The 17,644-nt window shown below is 47.6% G+C and overlaps 10 protein-coding genes across 10 annotated transcripts; 3 read left to right on the top strand and 7 right to left on the bottom strand.

Moving 5' to 3' along the window:
* Positions 1-387: 387 nt before the first annotated feature.
* Positions 388-4,746, bottom strand: GL50803_0015306 (Ankyrin repeat protein 1; the record flags this gene model as incomplete). Its single annotated transcript, XM_001709120.1, has 1 exon — positions 388-4,746. One exon carries the CDS (start codon positions 4,744-4,746, stop codon positions 388-390), a length of 4,359 nt encoding a protein of 1,452 aa, XP_001709172.1.
* A 78-nt stretch (positions 4,747-4,824) lies between these two features.
* GL50803_0010853 (uncharacterized protein) lies at positions 4,825-7,875 on the top strand (the record flags this gene model as incomplete). The annotated part of the gene is made up of 1 exon (XM_038045635.1): positions 4,825-7,875. One exon carries the CDS (start codon positions 4,825-4,827, stop codon positions 7,873-7,875), a length of 3,051 nt encoding a protein of 1,016 aa, XP_037901640.1.
* A 22-nt stretch (positions 7,876-7,897) lies between these two features.
* GL50803_0010855 (Ankyrin repeat protein 1) lies at positions 7,898-9,253 on the bottom strand (the record flags this gene model as incomplete). The annotated part of the gene is made up of 1 exon (XM_001709119.1): positions 7,898-9,253. The coding sequence occupies one exon, from the start codon at positions 9,251-9,253 to the stop codon at positions 7,898-7,900; it is 1,356 nt and encodes a 451-aa protein (XP_001709171.1).
* A 15-nt stretch (positions 9,254-9,268) lies between these two features.
* GL50803_0010856 (Alpha-snap) lies at positions 9,269-10,117 on the top strand (the record flags this gene model as incomplete). Its single annotated transcript, XM_001709118.2, has 1 exon — positions 9,269-10,117. One exon carries the CDS (start codon positions 9,269-9,271, stop codon positions 10,115-10,117), a length of 849 nt encoding a protein of 282 aa, XP_001709170.2.
* Positions 10,118-10,126: 9 nt separating this feature from the next.
* GL50803_0010857 (putative Small nuclear ribonucleoprotein B) lies at positions 10,127-10,516 on the bottom strand (the record flags this gene model as incomplete). The annotated part of the gene is made up of 1 exon (XM_001709117.1): positions 10,127-10,516. The coding sequence occupies one exon, from the start codon at positions 10,514-10,516 to the stop codon at positions 10,127-10,129; it is 390 nt and encodes a 129-aa protein (XP_001709169.1).
* A 15-nt stretch (positions 10,517-10,531) lies between these two features.
* GL50803_0010858 (MYG1 protein) lies at positions 10,532-11,617 on the bottom strand (the record flags this gene model as incomplete). Its single annotated transcript, XM_001709116.1, has 1 exon — positions 10,532-11,617. The coding sequence occupies one exon, from the start codon at positions 11,615-11,617 to the stop codon at positions 10,532-10,534; it is 1,086 nt and encodes a 361-aa protein (XP_001709168.1).
* A 21-nt stretch (positions 11,618-11,638) lies between these two features.
* On the bottom strand, positions 11,639-12,166 carry GL50803_0015307 (Nitroreductase family protein; the record flags this gene model as incomplete). Its single annotated transcript, XM_001709115.1, has 1 exon — positions 11,639-12,166. The coding sequence occupies one exon, from the start codon at positions 12,164-12,166 to the stop codon at positions 11,639-11,641; it is 528 nt and encodes a 175-aa protein (XP_001709167.1).
* A 117-nt stretch (positions 12,167-12,283) lies between these two features.
* Positions 12,284-15,334, top strand: GL50803_0016835 (uncharacterized protein; the record flags this gene model as incomplete). Its single annotated transcript, XM_001709113.1, has 1 exon — positions 12,284-15,334. The coding sequence occupies one exon, from the start codon at positions 12,284-12,286 to the stop codon at positions 15,332-15,334; it is 3,051 nt and encodes a 1,016-aa protein (XP_001709165.1).
* Positions 15,335-15,575: 241 nt separating this feature from the next.
* On the bottom strand, positions 15,576-16,568 carry GL50803_007240 (Nucleoporin complex subunit 54; the record flags this gene model as incomplete). Its single annotated transcript, XM_001709111.1, has 1 exon — positions 15,576-16,568. One exon carries the CDS (start codon positions 16,566-16,568, stop codon positions 15,576-15,578), a length of 993 nt encoding a protein of 330 aa, XP_001709163.1.
* A 28-nt stretch (positions 16,569-16,596) lies between these two features.
* Positions 16,597-17,637, bottom strand: GL50803_0014400 (uncharacterized protein; the record flags this gene model as incomplete). Its single annotated transcript, XM_038045765.1, has 1 exon — positions 16,597-17,637. The coding sequence occupies one exon, from the start codon at positions 17,635-17,637 to the stop codon at positions 16,597-16,599; it is 1,041 nt and encodes a 346-aa protein (XP_037901641.1).
* Positions 17,638-17,644: the final 7 nt, after the last annotated feature.

Consider the following 17,644-nt stretch of genomic DNA (forward strand, 5'->3'; position numbering starts at 1 on the left):
CCCATCCCCAGCCGCCGGGCTAGCACGCCCACTGAGCCGCGACAGGCCCATCAGAGTCTACTTGTTTGCATGTTCTGCGGAGGGCGGCGCGTTTCTACCGTGGGTCAGGGGGCGAGGGATCTCGTCGGAAGCCGTGCAGATGCACCGATCGGGCAGCAGCCCCAGAAGATCGCCAGCCTGGCCTGTGCTGGCAAGTCGGGCAGTGGCGACGAGCGCTCCGGTCCGGGAGAACATGGTCTGCCCGTGTCTTCGCGCTGTCCACCGGCGGCCCCTCGCCTCCCGATCTGCTGCCCACGGGTGAGGACGGGGGCGACAATCGTTGCGGCCCTTGATGGCCCGCTGGGGGCCGGGCTCCTGCCATGTCAGAGGCAGATGCGCAGCCCGGCCCTAGAGCCAGCCCTGGATGAGTCCCTGCACCGCGCCCCGGGCGGCCTCGCTGGCGGCGGCGGCGGCCCTGACCCCGTGTGCCTTCGCCTCGTAGGGGGCCAGGGCTCCGACGCACTCGATACGGCCATGCTTTGCGGCATAGGTGAGTGCAGTATCACCTGCCGGTGTCACTATGTTGGCCTCAAGTTTAGCCAAGATTTGCACGCATTCTACATGTCCATACGTAGAAGCAAACATAAGTGCAGTTAGGTCGAAGTTGTCTTGAGATCCAGCTTCATATGGAGCAAGCACTTTACACGCGTCCGCGTGTCCATAAATAGCTGCTAACATTAATGCAGTCCTTCCCTTAGAATCAGTGAGAGTAGCTTCAGTTGCAACTAGCTCTTTGATGGAGTTACAGTCGTCTACCATGGCCGCTATCATAAGGGCCGTTGGCTCAACCACTGGGAAAATCCCTCTTGTGTTGAAGCTGCCCTGAAGTCTTGTCCCGCTCTCCACACTCTTTAAGACGCTAACACACTCATGATGACGGTTAAGCACAGATAAGTGTAGCGCGTTATACCCCCTCTTGTTATAGTTGCCGTGCATATACAAAAACGCTTTTACATATCCTACCTCTCCAGAGATAGCCTTCTGCATGAGCTGCGTATTTCCATCATCATCTAGCAAAACATCTACCCTTAATGAGTTGACTAATTCATTAGTAAAGCAGTCCTTGCGTGCGAAAGAAGTAGCAATAGCGTATGCGGTAACACCGTTTGTCATGCAAAGATCGCGCTCTTCTAGGAGCAGTGGGATAAGTGTAAGTCTAGCGAGCAACACAGCTATCATAAGAGCTGTTTGACCTGCTGTAGTTTGTTGACGCAGTAAGCCTTCCTTAATATACCTTTTTACGGCATGAATATCATCTGCTAGAACCGCAAACATAAGCTGCGTATATCCTGCGCTCATCAAGAGAGCCCTTTCGACAGACGCTAAAATTGCTATGGAAGTTAAGTCTCCTGAGATCATAGCTAACTCTGCAGCAAAGTGACCATCTGCATCGACCATGTTTGCTTCGTAATGCACGAGAACTTCAACAATTGCTGAGTGTCCCTGAGATGCTGCAAACATAAGCGCCGTTTGGTGCATGTTGTTGGTGGTTTTTGCTAAGTATATACTTGCATGCACTCCGGCTAGATCTCCATGTAATGCAGCACGATGCAGCGTAGTATTTCCATTACTATCTGCGGACGGAGAAGGACCAATAATCCGTTGTAGAGCTAAATGGTTGTGCCTCATTTGCTTCTCCCAGCGGCTCAGCATTTCTGGATCAAGATGTAGCGATGAAATCATGCTCGTGACCATGTCACCTTTAGCTAGGTTTGCGCTTGAAGTTTGCAGATCATCAGTTATAGTCTCTGTTGTACTAGCCTCAGAGCCGTGTTCAGACGTGTTAGAATATATGGACACTGGTGGGACAAAACCCAGTTCGAGAGGAACGATAAGATTACAAAGCTCCTTGTTACCGGATTGAATGGCAAGTTGGGACGCTTTTATTCCCTGCTTAGTTTGAAGTCCCACTTCGCTTCCTAGTAATATCCTCGCTACATCAACATGCCCAGCTGCACATGCCAGCATCAACGCTGTTGTTCCATCGTTTGCCTGAAGACCATAGAGTGTTGTCTTGGAAGTGACCTGGTCCATACGACCATAGAAGGCATCGATCATGAGATCTGTGTAGCCATCTTCAACTAAAAAATCTCGCTCTACTGGCAATAATACATCAACCATATCTTTGTTACCGGCCAAGAGCGCGCACTTTAGAGCATAGGATTGCCCATCTGTTGACCGCATTCCTGATTCTGCCTCTAAAAGTGACTGATCGACGCACCTGCATCCACGCGTACCTGCTCTCAACATCAGTGCAGTTAATCCGGCGCCATTGTATAATTTATACTGATAGGAATATTGCTTAGTAATTATAGGACCTTTCGTAATGGCTATTCGATGCAGATCATAGTTTCCTTGCTCATCAACTATGCTGTCAGGCTCGAGCATGGACAATAAGTGCTTGTGACTATTACGTTGCGCAATTTGCCAAGCTGTCTCCCCATCTGCAGAGACGATACTCTTTGTATCAAGTAGAAGCTCACAACAATCTGCATGACCTTTGGCTGCTGCATACATTAGTGCTGTCCATCCCTTGCTATCAACAAGGTTTTTCTGAGACTGAAGACACCATGTGTAATTAAAATTGCCTGCATCTGCTGCCTTCATGAGAGGTGTCATCACATGCTCAGAGCCTTGCTCGCAGAATGTGACATCGGTAGCAGGTGGCCCTTCATAGTCCTTCAAGATAGCGCACGCCTCTTGATAGCCCATGCGAATAGCTATAGTAAGTGCGGTAGCATCTGTAAAACTTCGTATATTATTCTCTAGTGGCGCCAAAAGATCGATGATATCCGTATGATTCATTATGGTGGCTTTCATGAGAGCCGTTTCACCGGCCTTATCTACCAGCCCTGCCTCTACACTTGCTAGTCTTGCAACAGCAGAAAGAGATCCTGCTTCTGCCGCAAACATAAGTGCGGTCTTTCCAATAAGACTGGTCGAATCTGGATCAGCTATCCAATCTTGCTGATCAACCTGCATGCCACCTTCGACATCAATTAAGTATTCGATAGCCTGCTGATTTCCGTACTTGGCCGCCAACATCAATGCAGTCATGCCAAAGACATTCCTTAATCGTGCCTGTCGTAAGTAACAAAATGTGCTAAAGGGATCCTTATTAACTACGGCTAGCATTAGGTCAGTGTTGAAATCACTTTCTGCCGTGGGGACGGTGTCGCTGGGACCTTCATACTGAACGAGCTCCCGTGCCAACTCCAAGAATCCGTTGGTATATGCTATTTGAAGTGCTGTAAGGCCATCAGGAGTGCGGCTACCTTGCTCATATGGAGCTAATATCCGCGCTGCATCAATATAATTCTTCTCTGCACAATAGTGAAGTGCAACCCTTCCGTCCCTGTCTGCAATGCCATGTCCATGTTGTGCAAGAATCCGAATCGCAGGGAGATAGTCTTTCTGCGTTGCTTTGTGTAGTGCAGTAAATCCGTCTTCGTCTGGTATGGCTGATTGTTTCTCACGCCAATACCATACTGAATCAATGTCTTCTGCCTCAACGGCAAACAAAAGGTTCGTCATGTTGTGGTTTGAAACCACCAATGAATGATCTTGTCTTTCTAAATCGTGCAGAGCCAGTGCTATGTCAAGATGTCCGCTTTTTAGTGCATAGTGGAGTGCTGTGTGTCCCTCAGATGATATGCGCATTGCTTCTGTGTTTAGTAACACTTGGACAATTTCATAATATCCCAAGCTCGCAGCCTCCATGAGAGCTGTCTTTGGACACAATGGAGGCGAAGTCAGACCGCGTCCAAGAAGTGCTGTAACACGGTCGAGATTCTTCTGCCTAACAGCATCTACTAAGGCGTCATACGGTGGCATAGTAAAGGCCAATCCAGTGCGTGATAGATCCTGCACGGATATGCGAGGATCAAACGTTCGTGCGGTTGAAGTTACCTTCGTCGCGCTCAGCTCAACTTGCGGGGCATTTGTGCTCCCAGGGGACATAGCGACTTGATGGTGTTGTGACAGCGTAGATAATAGTAGCTGGTTTTGAGTAGTAGCTCCATATTCTTCAAGATCAAAAACACCTACCCCTGCTGATCCCTTAGCACAGCTTATTGTAGATGGAAAGTCATCACCCATCTCTAGTGCTTGAATTAATAAGTCCAATTCCTTAGTGTATGCCTTTGATTCTTGAGTTGGAAGATTGATCCCTACAATCTTGGTCAAGAGTCTTGCAACGCTCCTAATATCGGTAACTAGGTTAGCACTCGCATCCAGACCATATCCTAATAAGGCAATGCGTGATGTGTCTGTAAGAATAACAGTCTCAGCTGAGATGGCCCCATGAGATGAAAAGAGACCATTGTATCCCGGGGTATTAGAAAGAAATGTAACTGCATCACGCAGCTGACTATAGATATCATAAATTTCTGCCTCTGTGAATGGTTCATTCCCCGTGCTCTTCACATTAATAACTTCCGCGAGAGAGGGCTTATCGGAAAACAAAGAGACAAGGTATCCTCTGTGTGCGGAGTCGCTTATATAATCGATATATGGAACCAGGGTCCGCGGTGCACGACTAATAAGCCCCACAGCGTACTGAAAAACACCTTCTATTGTATCAGCGCAAATACCGGGTACTTGGAAGAGTAAGCACTGTTTCCCATCAGATTCTCGCTGGGCATGTTGCACACGCGCATTGTTTAACGGCTCCAGTAAAATGTAGCTGTCAAACTTCCCTCTCAGCATCTCCTTTCTTTGCCAAAATTGAAGCTCAGTTAAAAACAAGGCCTGCTCACGGTCTCAAAATTCAATATCTGGATTTCAATGGAAACACCATGCTTTTCTATACCAACATCTACAACGGTAATCCAGCCCGAGCAGCCGATCGTTAGCACAGTCAATGAGTCTACTCCTTGTGCGGAGTACTCTATTCCAACCCAGATTTGGCTCGCTGACCAGCTTACAAAATTGAGCCCTGCACGTTTGGCTCCATTTGACGATTTACTGGAACCAATAGAGGTCCCTACAAAAACAAAAGTCCCGTTCTTGCAAGATGAGGAGCTAAAGGCTCGGGTTATCCAAGAGGCAGTACAAGCAGAGAAGGATCGGAGGGACTCAATGATGCTCAAGGCAAGAGGGCGGTTTGCACAGCTGGTGCATGAAAGCGCAACAGAAGGTAGGCCAAAGTCTGCAATCTTTCTGGCTCCGGAGCGAGCAGCCACTCAGTATTCAAAGTTAACCATTAATGAACCCGTCAATAATAGCGAGTTACACCGACCTCCGAGCATAGATTATGTAAAAAGTAGAACCGTGAGCTCAAAACTGGACAAACACATATCCGAGTACCCCGAATACAAAGAAGCAATGACAAATCAGCGGCAACAACGTAAAACAAGTAGAAAAGCTGCCTCTCCATCTTGGAGAAGTGTCCGTGCAAAATCTCCAGAGTCCGTTGATGGCATTCTTGCTAAAACTGCCCCACAACTGTTAGATAATAAGAGATTCAAGCCTCAATACCACCTCGTCGAGACATACGTTGATAACCTCAGTACAACGCCGTTACAGAACTACAAAAGCATCGGGACAAAAGATACACGGCCTTCGTCGTGTTTTCTTTCATCAGAGAGAGATAAATATGTGCCATCTCTGGCGTACAGACAAAACAAAACAGAATCGGAGCTAAAAGCGCCTCGCCTTATGGCAGAAAAGGCTTCAGATCCTAAGCGTGCAAGGTGTACTGTTAGGTGCTCTTCTGCTAACGTAGAAGCACGAGAGAGACAGAACGAAGATAGCAATGGTCTAAACCCAGTACCTTCGGAGCCCGCAGGAAAGCCTTCTCGTGAAAGAACATTGGCGCGAGAAACATTAGATAATAGAGATTTTTGCGTAGAGCGCTCCGCCCCGGATAGACTTATGCGAGAGACAGATAAAACCAAGCCAAGCAAGGAGCAGGTCACTAGAGCATTGGGAACACGATCTATAGCGTCTCGCTCTGTAACCAATCATACATATAAGCGCAACGAACGGTCAGTCAGCCCATGGAAGGATTGGCGTATAAAGAATAGTCTTTCCGTGCGTCAGCCAGAGGTGGTAACAGATCTACTTGTGACTGACGATAAGGGGAATGATCCACAGAAGCAGAAGGATTCTCTCATGGCTATAGCTAAACAAAAGGGCAAGGTTGATGAACGCCTTCGTGACCAGGGTGTGAAAGCTAAGAGGAACATGAGTGGCGCACAAGAGAACCTACCGAACGATCCTGCTAGCGTTGATGCCCAGTATGAGACAAAAGATATAGATGCTAAAGCAATCAAGGCAAAATTAGATGAGAAATATGGGCAAAAACGCTTTAGGAATAATGTGTCAATGGAAAATAGCAGAATAGATATAATAAAAGAGAATACAAACGCTATACAAGGTACTCAGCCAATCGACCGTAGGCTGGTGGCACAGTTGAGACAAGAGCACGTCAGGAAACTTGGCGCAGGGAGAAATTCTTCAGAACTTAGGTATAGCCCAAATAGGCGGGCACAGAGCATCATTGCAAAGGCCAAACAGTCTGCATTTTGTTTGGAGGACGAAGAATCAAGTACGGTATATGCCGACGGAAATGCACGCTCCCCAAGCTCTCGCAGAGGAGCCTCACTTCCACCGGATGAGCCCCACAGGATATCTGGTTGTTCAAGCACGACAGCTCGATTAACGAATCGAATCCCGGTACATGATAGAATTAAGTACAAGACCAGTGCATATATTCCCGACTATTCTAAAACGTCTGGTAGAGACCAGAGCCCTGGACACAGGCACCTTTGTAATGTAAGTCCTATGGAGGCCCCGCAGTCAGCCCCAGCAAGAGCACGAGGAACCTCGTGTGGGAAAAGAGGTGCCCCTACTAGTCCGAGATATCATGATATGCAAGGTCTGCTATATACGCCAGCAGGCTTACCGGTTCCGAAATCTCTTGTATCTATGTTATCTGATAATATTCTCGGAAATATCAAGGAGATTCCCGCGTCCACCATTACTGCAGATGTAGAAGGAGCACAAACATTTCTCGTAGCCAGAGAACATACAGACTATACTGGGGTCAGGAGGTTTTCTGCGCAACGACCGATCTCAGTCAATGATTTGCACTCAAGTCCAGGGCGCAACCATGTCCCCATGTCCCAGCAATCTCCTCGCTCCAGGCCAATCACTCAATCTGGTATGCGATACGATTCCAAGAGAGCCGCAGAGCCATTCCAGCCTGTTGTAGACAACTTTGACTTCATGCCAAATGCGGAAGCGACCATAGAAGAAGCGAACTTGGAACGGAAGCGCTATAACATGACACATCCGACCCTTACACTGGCAAGTAAGATGCCTAAAACGGGGAGGGAGGTTGTCCCAGGAAAGATGGCGGCTTACACGCTGACAAACCTGAATGTGCCTATGTCGACTATGATCACAAAAGCGAACGAGACTCAAGCAGGAGCAGAACTTCATAGACCCATAATCTCGACAAGTCACTTTGACTATATAGAACAGCTAGACGTGCGCAGCGCTGGAGCATACGTGAAGCCAAGAGTCAAGGTCCCACGTATAATGCCAAACAAGTTTGAGGGAAGCAACATGGAAGCCAGCCGGTTGGGCCTAGACCTAAAGATTGGTCTTCTAGACGATGAATATATGCAAGGCAGTAAGTTTTATGACAAGACGCACATAGATGACTGCTTTAAGAGTGTTGCCAGTTCTCCCTGCTTTTCCCTACAAACCACTAGACCAGAATTCGTTAAGAAAGGACATGATATCACGTATAAAGTTAACTACAGTGCAGTTGAGCCTAGAATTGCAACAAGTCCGTCTATGGCGCGGCAAAGACGCCGTTTCAAGTAGATGAAGATGGGAATAGATACATTTAGCTCCTCTCTTCATATTTATCTAAGCACAGAAGACAATCTGTGGCCTGAAACTCTTCACACCACTGTCTCACGGTTTTCCCATGGGGGAATTGTGAAGATGGAGGTTGCGATAGGTGGTATTCTTTAGGAAGAAGCAGCTCAAATGCTGCCTTTGCATTTGCCTGGCCGGCAGCCATCAGGGCGGTGAATCCTGATCCGCACCTATGATGTCCACGTGTTATCAGTGAGCACTCCTTGGCCATCAGGAGTTGCACAGCAAAGACCCAATTATTTGCTGCTGCGATCATCAGCGCTGTCTCGCCAAAGTAATCGGATTGACCTGCCTCAGCCGGTGCCAGGATTGGAATTGCTTCCATAAAGCCTTCTTTGCATGCAATGATAAGTGCCGTTTCCCCACAAGCCATTTGCTCACCACCCTCAGCGGAGGCAAGAATATGTAGGGGTTCGATGTGATGATGAATTACAGCTGTTGCTAGGGCGGTATACCCAAGAAAATTCTTCTGTTTGCGCTGCGCTAAGTTTCTTTGAATCATGGGCAAGTCATTGACGGCGGCGGCTACAATGAGCGGAGTCGAGCCTACTGCGTCAAGAATACGATACTCTCCGTGAAGCACCTCAAAGGCCTGGAGAATATATGGAGAAGTGTTAAACTCGTGAGAGGTAATTCTATTCGATGGAGACGGGGCAACAAAGCGGGTTAAAAGAGCTACCAACGACGAAGATGCCAGACTATAGGCTTCAGTACAGTGTCTGCGGTGTATTTGCGTATTGATGGCATATAGCTCCAACATCAGAATACCAATACTATAAAGTGCAGAGCTAAAACTGGTTCTAGTAGGCTTGTGGTCTTTTTGGAGCAAAAGTGGATCAGCTGCTGGAAGTTTTGTAAAGAGAGACGGGTTTAGTGAAAAATAAATAGAGTCACAAAGAGAAAAGGCCAAAGAGCCGTTGTTTTCAAAGTACAAGGATGTTGGGAGAAAAGTAATGGTAAGAGGATAGCGTTGAAGCCAACCACCAAGCTTATAGTGCTCTAAGAAGAGCATCACTTGAAGGAGTATTTTGTAGAGATAGCTAACGTCTATGGTGTCTTCATGAAACAGACACGCAGCAGCAAAAGATTCTAGATTAATACCACTAGTACTAGGCTCTATGATGGCTGTAATCTGATTATCAGTACTTTCCACCTCCAAGATGCGACCTCTTGGCAAGGCCCCGGGTCTAATTTCTCCAGCGGACGTCACAATCATCCTCTGAAGGGCTCTAGCGTTGATACCTGTTACTGGAGGAATGGTCGTGCAAACTCCCAAGCGCCCGCACTTCATCCGTGTCAGATGCCTTTCAAATGTACACATCGACCAATTTTAAAAATGTCCATAGCAGATGCTGAAAAGCTGATCAAGTCTGCTGAAAAGAGTGCCAAGAAAGGTCTCTTTTCGAAGCCAAATCCAGATGCTGCACTATCTGACTATAGAGAGGCAGGAAAGATATTCAAGCAGTTGGGTGCCATGGACCGGGCACAGATTGCTTTCACCCGAGCAGCAGAGTCTGCCGTCAGTGCTAAAATGGAGCAGCCTGCTGCCGTGCTATATAGAGAGGCTGCAGAGTGTGCGAGACAACAGCTTGGAGTGGGAAGTGTTAAAAAGGCTGACGTGGCATCTTTGCATCGGAGATGTGCGGAATACATGTGTCTCGCTGGCAAGTTTCTAGAGGCGGCGCGAGAGTACGTCAATATGTGCAAATATCTTGACAGTACTAAGGATGTCGACTCGACAATGAAGCAAGCCCTTGCGTTGTTTGAACAGGAAAAAAGACCGATGCAGGCATGTAGCACAATAATGGAGCTTATAGATGCCATCTGTTTGGATAAGACACAACTAGGCAATGTACTCCAGCTTGTTGAGAAGGCCACGGAAATGTACCGTTCCATGGCCGGCTATGGATTTAAAGTAGACATGCTCACGCTCTTCCACATAGTACTTCTTCTTACTGCTGATGACCCCGAAAGAGCAAGAGAACAATTGCTAAGATTTGACAGTTTCAAAGATTCGGCAGCCATGGCGGAGGACATTATAAATGCGTATGAGAGTGGAGACAAGGAGGCCATGGACACCGCGAGAAGCAACAATGGTGCCCGCATCACCTTGACCAACAACATGCTCCGCGTCCTCGACCAGCTAGTGCCATCTGAAAAGACAGATGCCGAGAAGTACCTTTGAGCAGTGAATTTACCCTTTGACTTTGCTTTTGGCTACACGCCCAAGTCCTGGAATGACAAACGAGGGCTTTGTGGGCTTTGTAGGGGCGGACTTGTGTGCAGATTCCGTTATCGTAGGCCTTTGGGGTGGCGCAGGCTTTACTCTTTGGGTTGCGCTTGATGTGGAGGGCTTCACAGGGATAACATCCTTATCCTGTGTAAAGAATGCCACCTCCTCGCCCCGAAGAACAACCAAGCCAAGGCTGCGGGCACTTTCTTTAACGCGGCAGCAACAAGACGAAATAACCATGTTCATATGCCTATCAATGGCTAGCAGCGTCCCTGTGTAAACGTAACCATTCAATGCATGCACCGTCAACGGAGAACCCACGTAGTTCACTAACTTTGGGGCCCTTACCATTTAATCACGCCTCTTTTAGAAATTGCGGGCCTCAAAGTCCTCTACAATGCGTGTCACGACAGCCAGTGCCGTGTCACGGTCCTTTGCGCCCCCAAGGAAACCGCTCTTATGAACAAAAGACATGCCCTGGTACCCGCTGACATTCTGAAGCGCTTCGTCCCTCAGCCCGCGCCAGGCCTCCGGGAGTCCCAGCCTGAATGCAAATGAGCCCTTCTGTGTCGAAACGGTCCTAATACGGTAGCCAGCTTGGTAGTCGTCTGGATGTATGAGAAACAGGATAGTGTCACCGCCAGGCCCGTCTTTGCATAGAGATAGATCATGTTCCACCGAATGAATAAATTGTTGATATGGCCCCGGGCTAGAGAGCTCAATGATGCGACCACTGGGGTGAAGCTTATGTGCTTGCTCAATAGCTCTAACAAGCTCTCTGCGCGCGGGCAAGTAAGTTATTACTACGGTCTGTATCCACTCCATGAAGTCCTGTCCAGCCATCTTGTAAGCTGTTCCAAAACCCTCATCACCGGCAATCTCATAAATGCGAGTGATTCGTGCACTCATAGATGTGGGGTCAGTCCATCGGCAAATAGGCTCAGACCCATCAGTGTTATAGTGACTCTCTACCCCGTTGTCCACAGCGTCAACCACGCGGATATAGTTGTCATACACATAGTGATAGAGAAACTCAAGCTCTGTGGGCCCGTCTAAACGCGGGAAGAGCTGCTTTAGAATACTTCTTCCATAGTGCACATATATTAGTCCTGCAGAACTTAAACATATGTCTTTGTACGCATCTGAAAAGAACACCTGGAAGCCCTTCATGTGATGATCGAAGCACAGCTTCTCGCTATCGTAAACATCCCCCACATCCACTGTGATGGTAGCAAACTCTAGCTCTTCAGGGTCGCGCGTACGCATGATGCGTGCGTCAATATAATCTGGAAGCTGCTTAATGAACCAAACCGCAAGACATTCGTCCCAGTGAAATTTACCGTCATGGGTGGCAATAATTTTAAATGGTGTGCCTGAACCCTGCTTAGGGGAGTCAGATGAAACTATGCTTGACGTGGAGGCCACGAATTTGAGCTTCGAGGTGTCAATCATTTTTTAAGTCGGTGTATCTTTTTACTCTATCATATAAATTCGTCCGTTCTCATGCATGTCTGCCGGTGGCATTTGCACAGCCGGATACCCTATGGCTAAAGCACAGAGTACTCTTCTGTTTGGCGAGTTGAGTAACCGTAAAACATCCAGGACAATCCTTTCCGAATCTTCTCCGTAAACGTTCTTGCGGCCATAGAATTGCTCCCAGGAACAGGCGAGGCCAAAGTCTGAGCATGCTAGCTGGATCATGGCGGCGGCTATCGACATGTCCGTCGCGATGCTTGTTACCCCGTCATTTTGTATTCCCATAACGACAATCAGCAGCTTTGCATGCTGCATATATTCTGCTTTTTCGCCCTTGGCCTGCGAAATCGTCTTTATTATGCGCGGATTAGTCACAAACGCGAACTCCGTGTGTCGCGTGTTATGCCCCGTGGGGATAGCGACGGCAACTTTGCGTAAATATTCGATGGCCTCTATTGAAACGGATTCCTTCGTGTACTGCTTGATTGCGCGCCTCCGTAAGATAGCGTCACAAATGGGAGGCATAGACCTTTGAAATTTCCAGTTTTTCACGTCTTTTTACATTTCTCACAAGGACTGAGGATTTGCATCTATATCTATATCTGTATCTGCATCTGCATCCATAACTTCACCCTTGCCTTTATGGCTTCCAACATAGATCTGGTACAGGTCGTCTTCCCCACTGCAGTAGTTCATAACGTCTGGAACTGGATAGATACTACCGAGCAGAGGTCAAAGGTCGCTGTCTTCCTTGTTGACTTCTTGGATCTGCACGACTCCGTCATCTCTGAGCGATGTGACCATCTATTTACCTGTTCGTTCAATAATAAGCGCCCCCAAAAGCTCGGCCACAGAGCCGCATACGCCGGTGCAGGTGTCTGCGAAGTATCTTCTCTTTTGCCCAGCACGTGGACCAGCAAAAGTCTATTGATAGGCGTGCTTTGGTCGGCAGGCGAGTTGGCTGACACAACCAAGATCTGCACTGAGATGGCAGAGGTAGTGTTTGCCAAAGGATCTGAGAGGCGCAAATTTCTTATCCAGATACCTGTATATAGCGAACCACTATCCTTTCTTACGATGTTTACCATAGTCATTGTTCTCTTTCTTTTCTGTATTGCATTAGGGTTTACAATCTTGGCCTGTTTCCTCATCCAAAGAAGTTACACACAGAAATTTATCGTTCTCACATCACTGAATCGCGCTGCAACCAATTATGCTTACTTTGATTACATTACCAAGCAGATAATCGCTAAGTGTAAAGACATGCATTCAGTAACCGAGCAGCTTAGGCCATTGGGCCCAAAGCACAAGGAGTTACCGGATTATGCATCCACTAAGGAACCGAAAAGATCAGCATCCAGGAAGATTGGTATACTTGAGGCTGACCCATACGCTGGAAAGGGCAAAGAACGCAAGCAGGACAACGCTGGCACAGCTCTTACATTGTTGTCTTCACTTCCTCATATGCCCAACGACGCAGCCGATAACTCAGCGCAACACAGAAGAAAGACACGTCAGCTACGGCATCGGCACAACTTAGGTCCACGATTGGCCCCTACTAGACAACTCAGTAGTTTATCCCTTGAAAAGCTGAGAGAACGAGCACTTCCACATTCTAACAATTACGCCGTTGATAACATGACTTCCGAAGACCAACGTAAGGTCTGCTCATTCCTTCCGAAGCAACCTAATATCATCCAAACTCTTGACGACAATCTTCGCTACTTATCAAGCTATCCCATTGAGCACATCTCCAATCTTGACACGAATTATTCATATGAAGTTCATAAATATAACAATGCAAATGTGCTTTTTTCACAAATCGTTATGCCAATCTGGGCCAGCGCCCTAATATTTTCCAAAACAATGAAGCTACAGGCCATGTCGGACAATAGAAAGGCCGATGTTGCAGCTATCAAAGGGGTCTTCATTTTAGTCGTAGATAAAATCTACGATAATAGGTACGTGCTTCCTAGAGAGCTTGTGGGCATCTGTGCCTTCAATAAAAATAGTAAGTTTCACTTCTGCATGATCACTGATTTGAATAATTATATGCCTTTGCCGGACTTCCTCCAAGGTGTAAGAGCTAGCGTCAGCAGGCATGGACTTACCTCTGAAAGCTTCTGTTACAATATTAATCTAATCCACGAGCTCCTTAGGCTATGCAGACAACGAATGCGAGACAGGAAAGAACCAACTAACATATCGAAAGACGATCAGGCCCACCAAGATTCAAGCACCGACTTGGAGCCGGACTTGTTGAACACATCTGGCACTAAGCACTTTGTATCACCGGCTTCATCTTTTGTTACGGCACATCCGTCTAAGAGTCCATCCACTGTCTCTACTAAAGAATCATCTATTTCTGTCCCTTCCCTCAAAGAACTTAAGAGGATGAACTCTCAAGAGCTGATAGATCTCCTCAGACCAGATGTTTTTACCATCTTGAATAGGCCTGCCACGAGATTCATTACGATAATCCATGCACTGAATGCTCAGCATATTCGTCGGTCATCGGGTGCAGCCTTTCTGCAGCTAAGGTCTGGCCAATCCCTGGAAGCCGCGGGAAAGTGTCAGCAACGGCAGACGGATAGCGCTGTAGACGATAAACCTGATAGAACTAGCTCTTTTTCGGGCTCCCGACGAAACAAGACTCTACTTTATAAACTTCCGCCTTCCCATCTTCAGAGCAAGCTGCGAAACTCTAAAAACATATCAGAGACATCTGAAGTAACAGAGTCGTCAAATGATGATAGATACAGTGACAACTTACCGTTAACTCCTTTGTTTGACGGGTTGCAAGGCACAAGAGACAGCACTGACAGTTCAGACCCTGATAATTGTGACATAGTTGCGTGCTTGTGCCACAAGCTAGAGCAAACAGCAGACGTCAAATCTGGCGACACTCAGCTTCGGGCAGTGCCGTTGGACACTGTAGCGACGCAGAGCGTTTCGCAATGTATTTCACAGAGCATTTCGCGGTCATCCTATACTATGCTCCCACCACTTCCATTGAAGTATAGCACTAGCCCTACACCTAGCTCTACATTCACGCCATGCACAGATACCCAAGTCTATATGGAAGCCCACAGCAGCTTTATGTTCGGTAGCTGCTTAGTTGAGGACTGTGCTCTGCAAGAAATTTATGACGCTTTGGCATACTTGGGATCATCTGCCAGGGAGCGTATGGCTCGACTTTTAATAAAAGAGATTGCTACACGCAGGCACAGCCTTAAGGACATACAATATTTTGACAAGGATTGCATACTAATTAGCATGGATCGTGTATTAACTGATTCTGAGATGGAAGTCGAGATTGACATTAAGCTGGAGCCATTCTCTATGTTGCTGCGAAACATCAATATGATACCCCGACCAGTTACCGCGAAGACAGACTGTGGGAATACGTCAAGTGTCGACATGTATGTGCGGATTCTGCTTATCTATTTAGAGCTTATCACTCTCCTGGATTGTACGCAGAGCGATTTGGAGGAACTTTCTATCTTCTTACCTGAGCTCAGAGGCGACGCAGACTACGGGACTGCAATTCAGCGTCTGCTGCTATTGATCAAGGACTTCTCCACAATAGTATCGGGGGAAAGAAACGACACAAGCGGCGGAGCTAGCGGAGCCGGTGCTAGTTTAACGAAAGCAGACTTGTGGAGAGGATATTTACTCCCTATATTCACATGATTTATGTACTAGCTTTTATATATGAGCTCCCTCCTTCCCTCTAAGTTGCTAATTGACATCTGAGCATGAGGTCAAGAGTTTAGTACAGATCATGTTCATTTATAGAGTCAGAGAATGCAATATCTCTGAGTAGGGATTTACAATGACTGCTATATTAAGACTACTACATTAAATACAACTCGTGAATAACTTACCGGTCTATCATCACAAGAATCCTATAATTCAGAAGGATTGAAACTTTTTAACGTTTCGAGCGCATGATCTGCTGTATCTTTACCCCTATTGTCATTAAGATCTTGGCCTGAACTGACAAGTGCTCACCAATTTGCTTTACTATGGACGGATCTTTAAGAGCAGGGTATCTGGCCATAAAGTCCTTTTCCACTTTGTCCTTATCCCCGTCTAGAACCTCCTTCAGTAACAGAAAGCGGCTACGCAGTGTATCTCCGTATTGTGATTCTAGGGATTGGTTAATTTTCTTACATGCAAGCTCGTGCGTTATTGGTATCCCCGTTTGCTCCTCTAATCTGGACCCTATGGAGAAAATTAACAGCGTTGACTTCTTAGACAGCTCTTTGAGCTTCTTACTATTATCTAGCACTTTATCTGTTTCTTGGTAAATAGATTCCATATCTTTCTTTATCTCTTGTAGCGTCGTGGTGTGTGCAGCTGCCCGTGCAGCCAGCTGTTCAAACCCGTACACGAGGACGGGGGAGTATCGCGTGCAGTCAGGGCAGCACCGCCTTGCCTCCAGCCAGAGCTTTTCATCGTTATACGGTGGAACGTTGGGGTCGGCAGAGGGAGGTTGCGGGGCCGGTGGAGCCCCAAAACCGGGTTTGGAGAAGCTTCCGAAGCCAGAACCAAACCCGCTAAGGCCTGTCGTGAGAGGCGCAGGTGGAGGATCCTTTTTAGAGGCAAGCTCATCGTAAAAGAAGCCGGAGAGAGGGGTCTGGTAAGATGAGGCGTAGATATTAAGAAGAGAGCTGAAAACGTCGACAAGCCTGCCCTTCTGTGCCATAAGATGAAGAGATTGAGGAATGTCTATCTGCTGTTGATGGCTGCACGGCCCCTGCACCTCCCGTTTTGCATTGTCGTTTGTAGGAGCATTAAGGCCAAAAATACCCTTATCTGCAGACAAAGAAACACCGATGGATGAAGACGTTAGCGGGGCAGACGGTTTTGATACTCCAGAGAAGGCTGCAATAGACATGGGCTGAGCGTTGAAGGACCGCATGACTCAATGAAATTTATTCTTAGAAACATCAGGTTAAATGGCTAATGCTCAGGTTATCCGATGGCGCTGCGTCCGATTCTGCCCGTTTGTGGACAAGCTTGACACGCAGCTGCTCCAAAAACTCCAGCTCTTGGGCAATGAAAGCTCTTAAATCTGCAGTGGTCCGGGAGTCAAGGGTCATCCAAAGAGTGTTGAAATCTCCAAACCCGCTACGCATCGATGAGAGGGTTACAAGCTCTCTTGTCGTCCCTTCAACCATATCACCTAGCTGAGTCGCTGCACTGAGTATTGCTTTCCGCTGAGCCGGATTGGAACACCCATACTCCCGCTCTTCAATAATCTTCATGAGTTTAAAAGAAATAGCTCCGTAAAGGGAGGTGCATTGAGATAAAAGAGATGAAATGACATTCGAGTGATTGACCAAGTCGTTTAGACGCTCGTCAAAGTTATAAGCAGACGGCGAAGACAATCCATCCTTGAGCTCGCTAAGTTTAGCAGTGTGGGTATTTGCGCGTGTAACCAGCCCCTCTATCCCGACAACTTCATTTGCATCTGACTTACCTTGAGCAGGCTTTTGTTGGAAGCCAAGGCCGAAACCAAAACCAGATCCTCCACTTTGCCCCAAAACGCCTCCTCCTCCGAAGCCGCCAAACCCTCCTGGCTTTGTCCCAAACCCTAAAGTGCCCGAGGACCCTAGCGTACCAGATGTGGCTGTGGTAGTTGGTAACGGCTTGTCTAACTTTAGTCCTGCTGATTTAAAGTTCGCCTTGAAGAGGCAAGTATCTGATTCGGTTGGCAGATAGGCCTTTTCCAGTACTGTGGCAAACACTCCAGCTCCTATTGTGTTGATAACCCGTGCCATCTCACTTTGCTGAGTCGTGTTTTGGGCTTGCCCGGCTAGGCTTCCAAACTCCATGCTGGGCTTGGCCCCAAAGCCCCCGCCAAACGTCGTGCCTCCTGCTGAAGTAGACCCAGAACCGAAGGTACCGAAGGTACCAAAGCCCGTGGGCTTGGCCCCAAAGCTGAAGCCCGACGTGGGAGCGCCTGCAGAAAATGCACCGGCCTGCATTTCCAAC

Source organism: Giardia intestinalis, chromosome 1, assembly GCF_000002435.2.
Source record: "Giardia intestinalis strain WB C6 chromosome 1, whole genome shotgun sequence".
In the NCBI taxonomy this organism is placed as follows: domain Eukaryota; phylum Fornicata; order Diplomonadida; family Hexamitidae; genus Giardia; species Giardia duodenalis.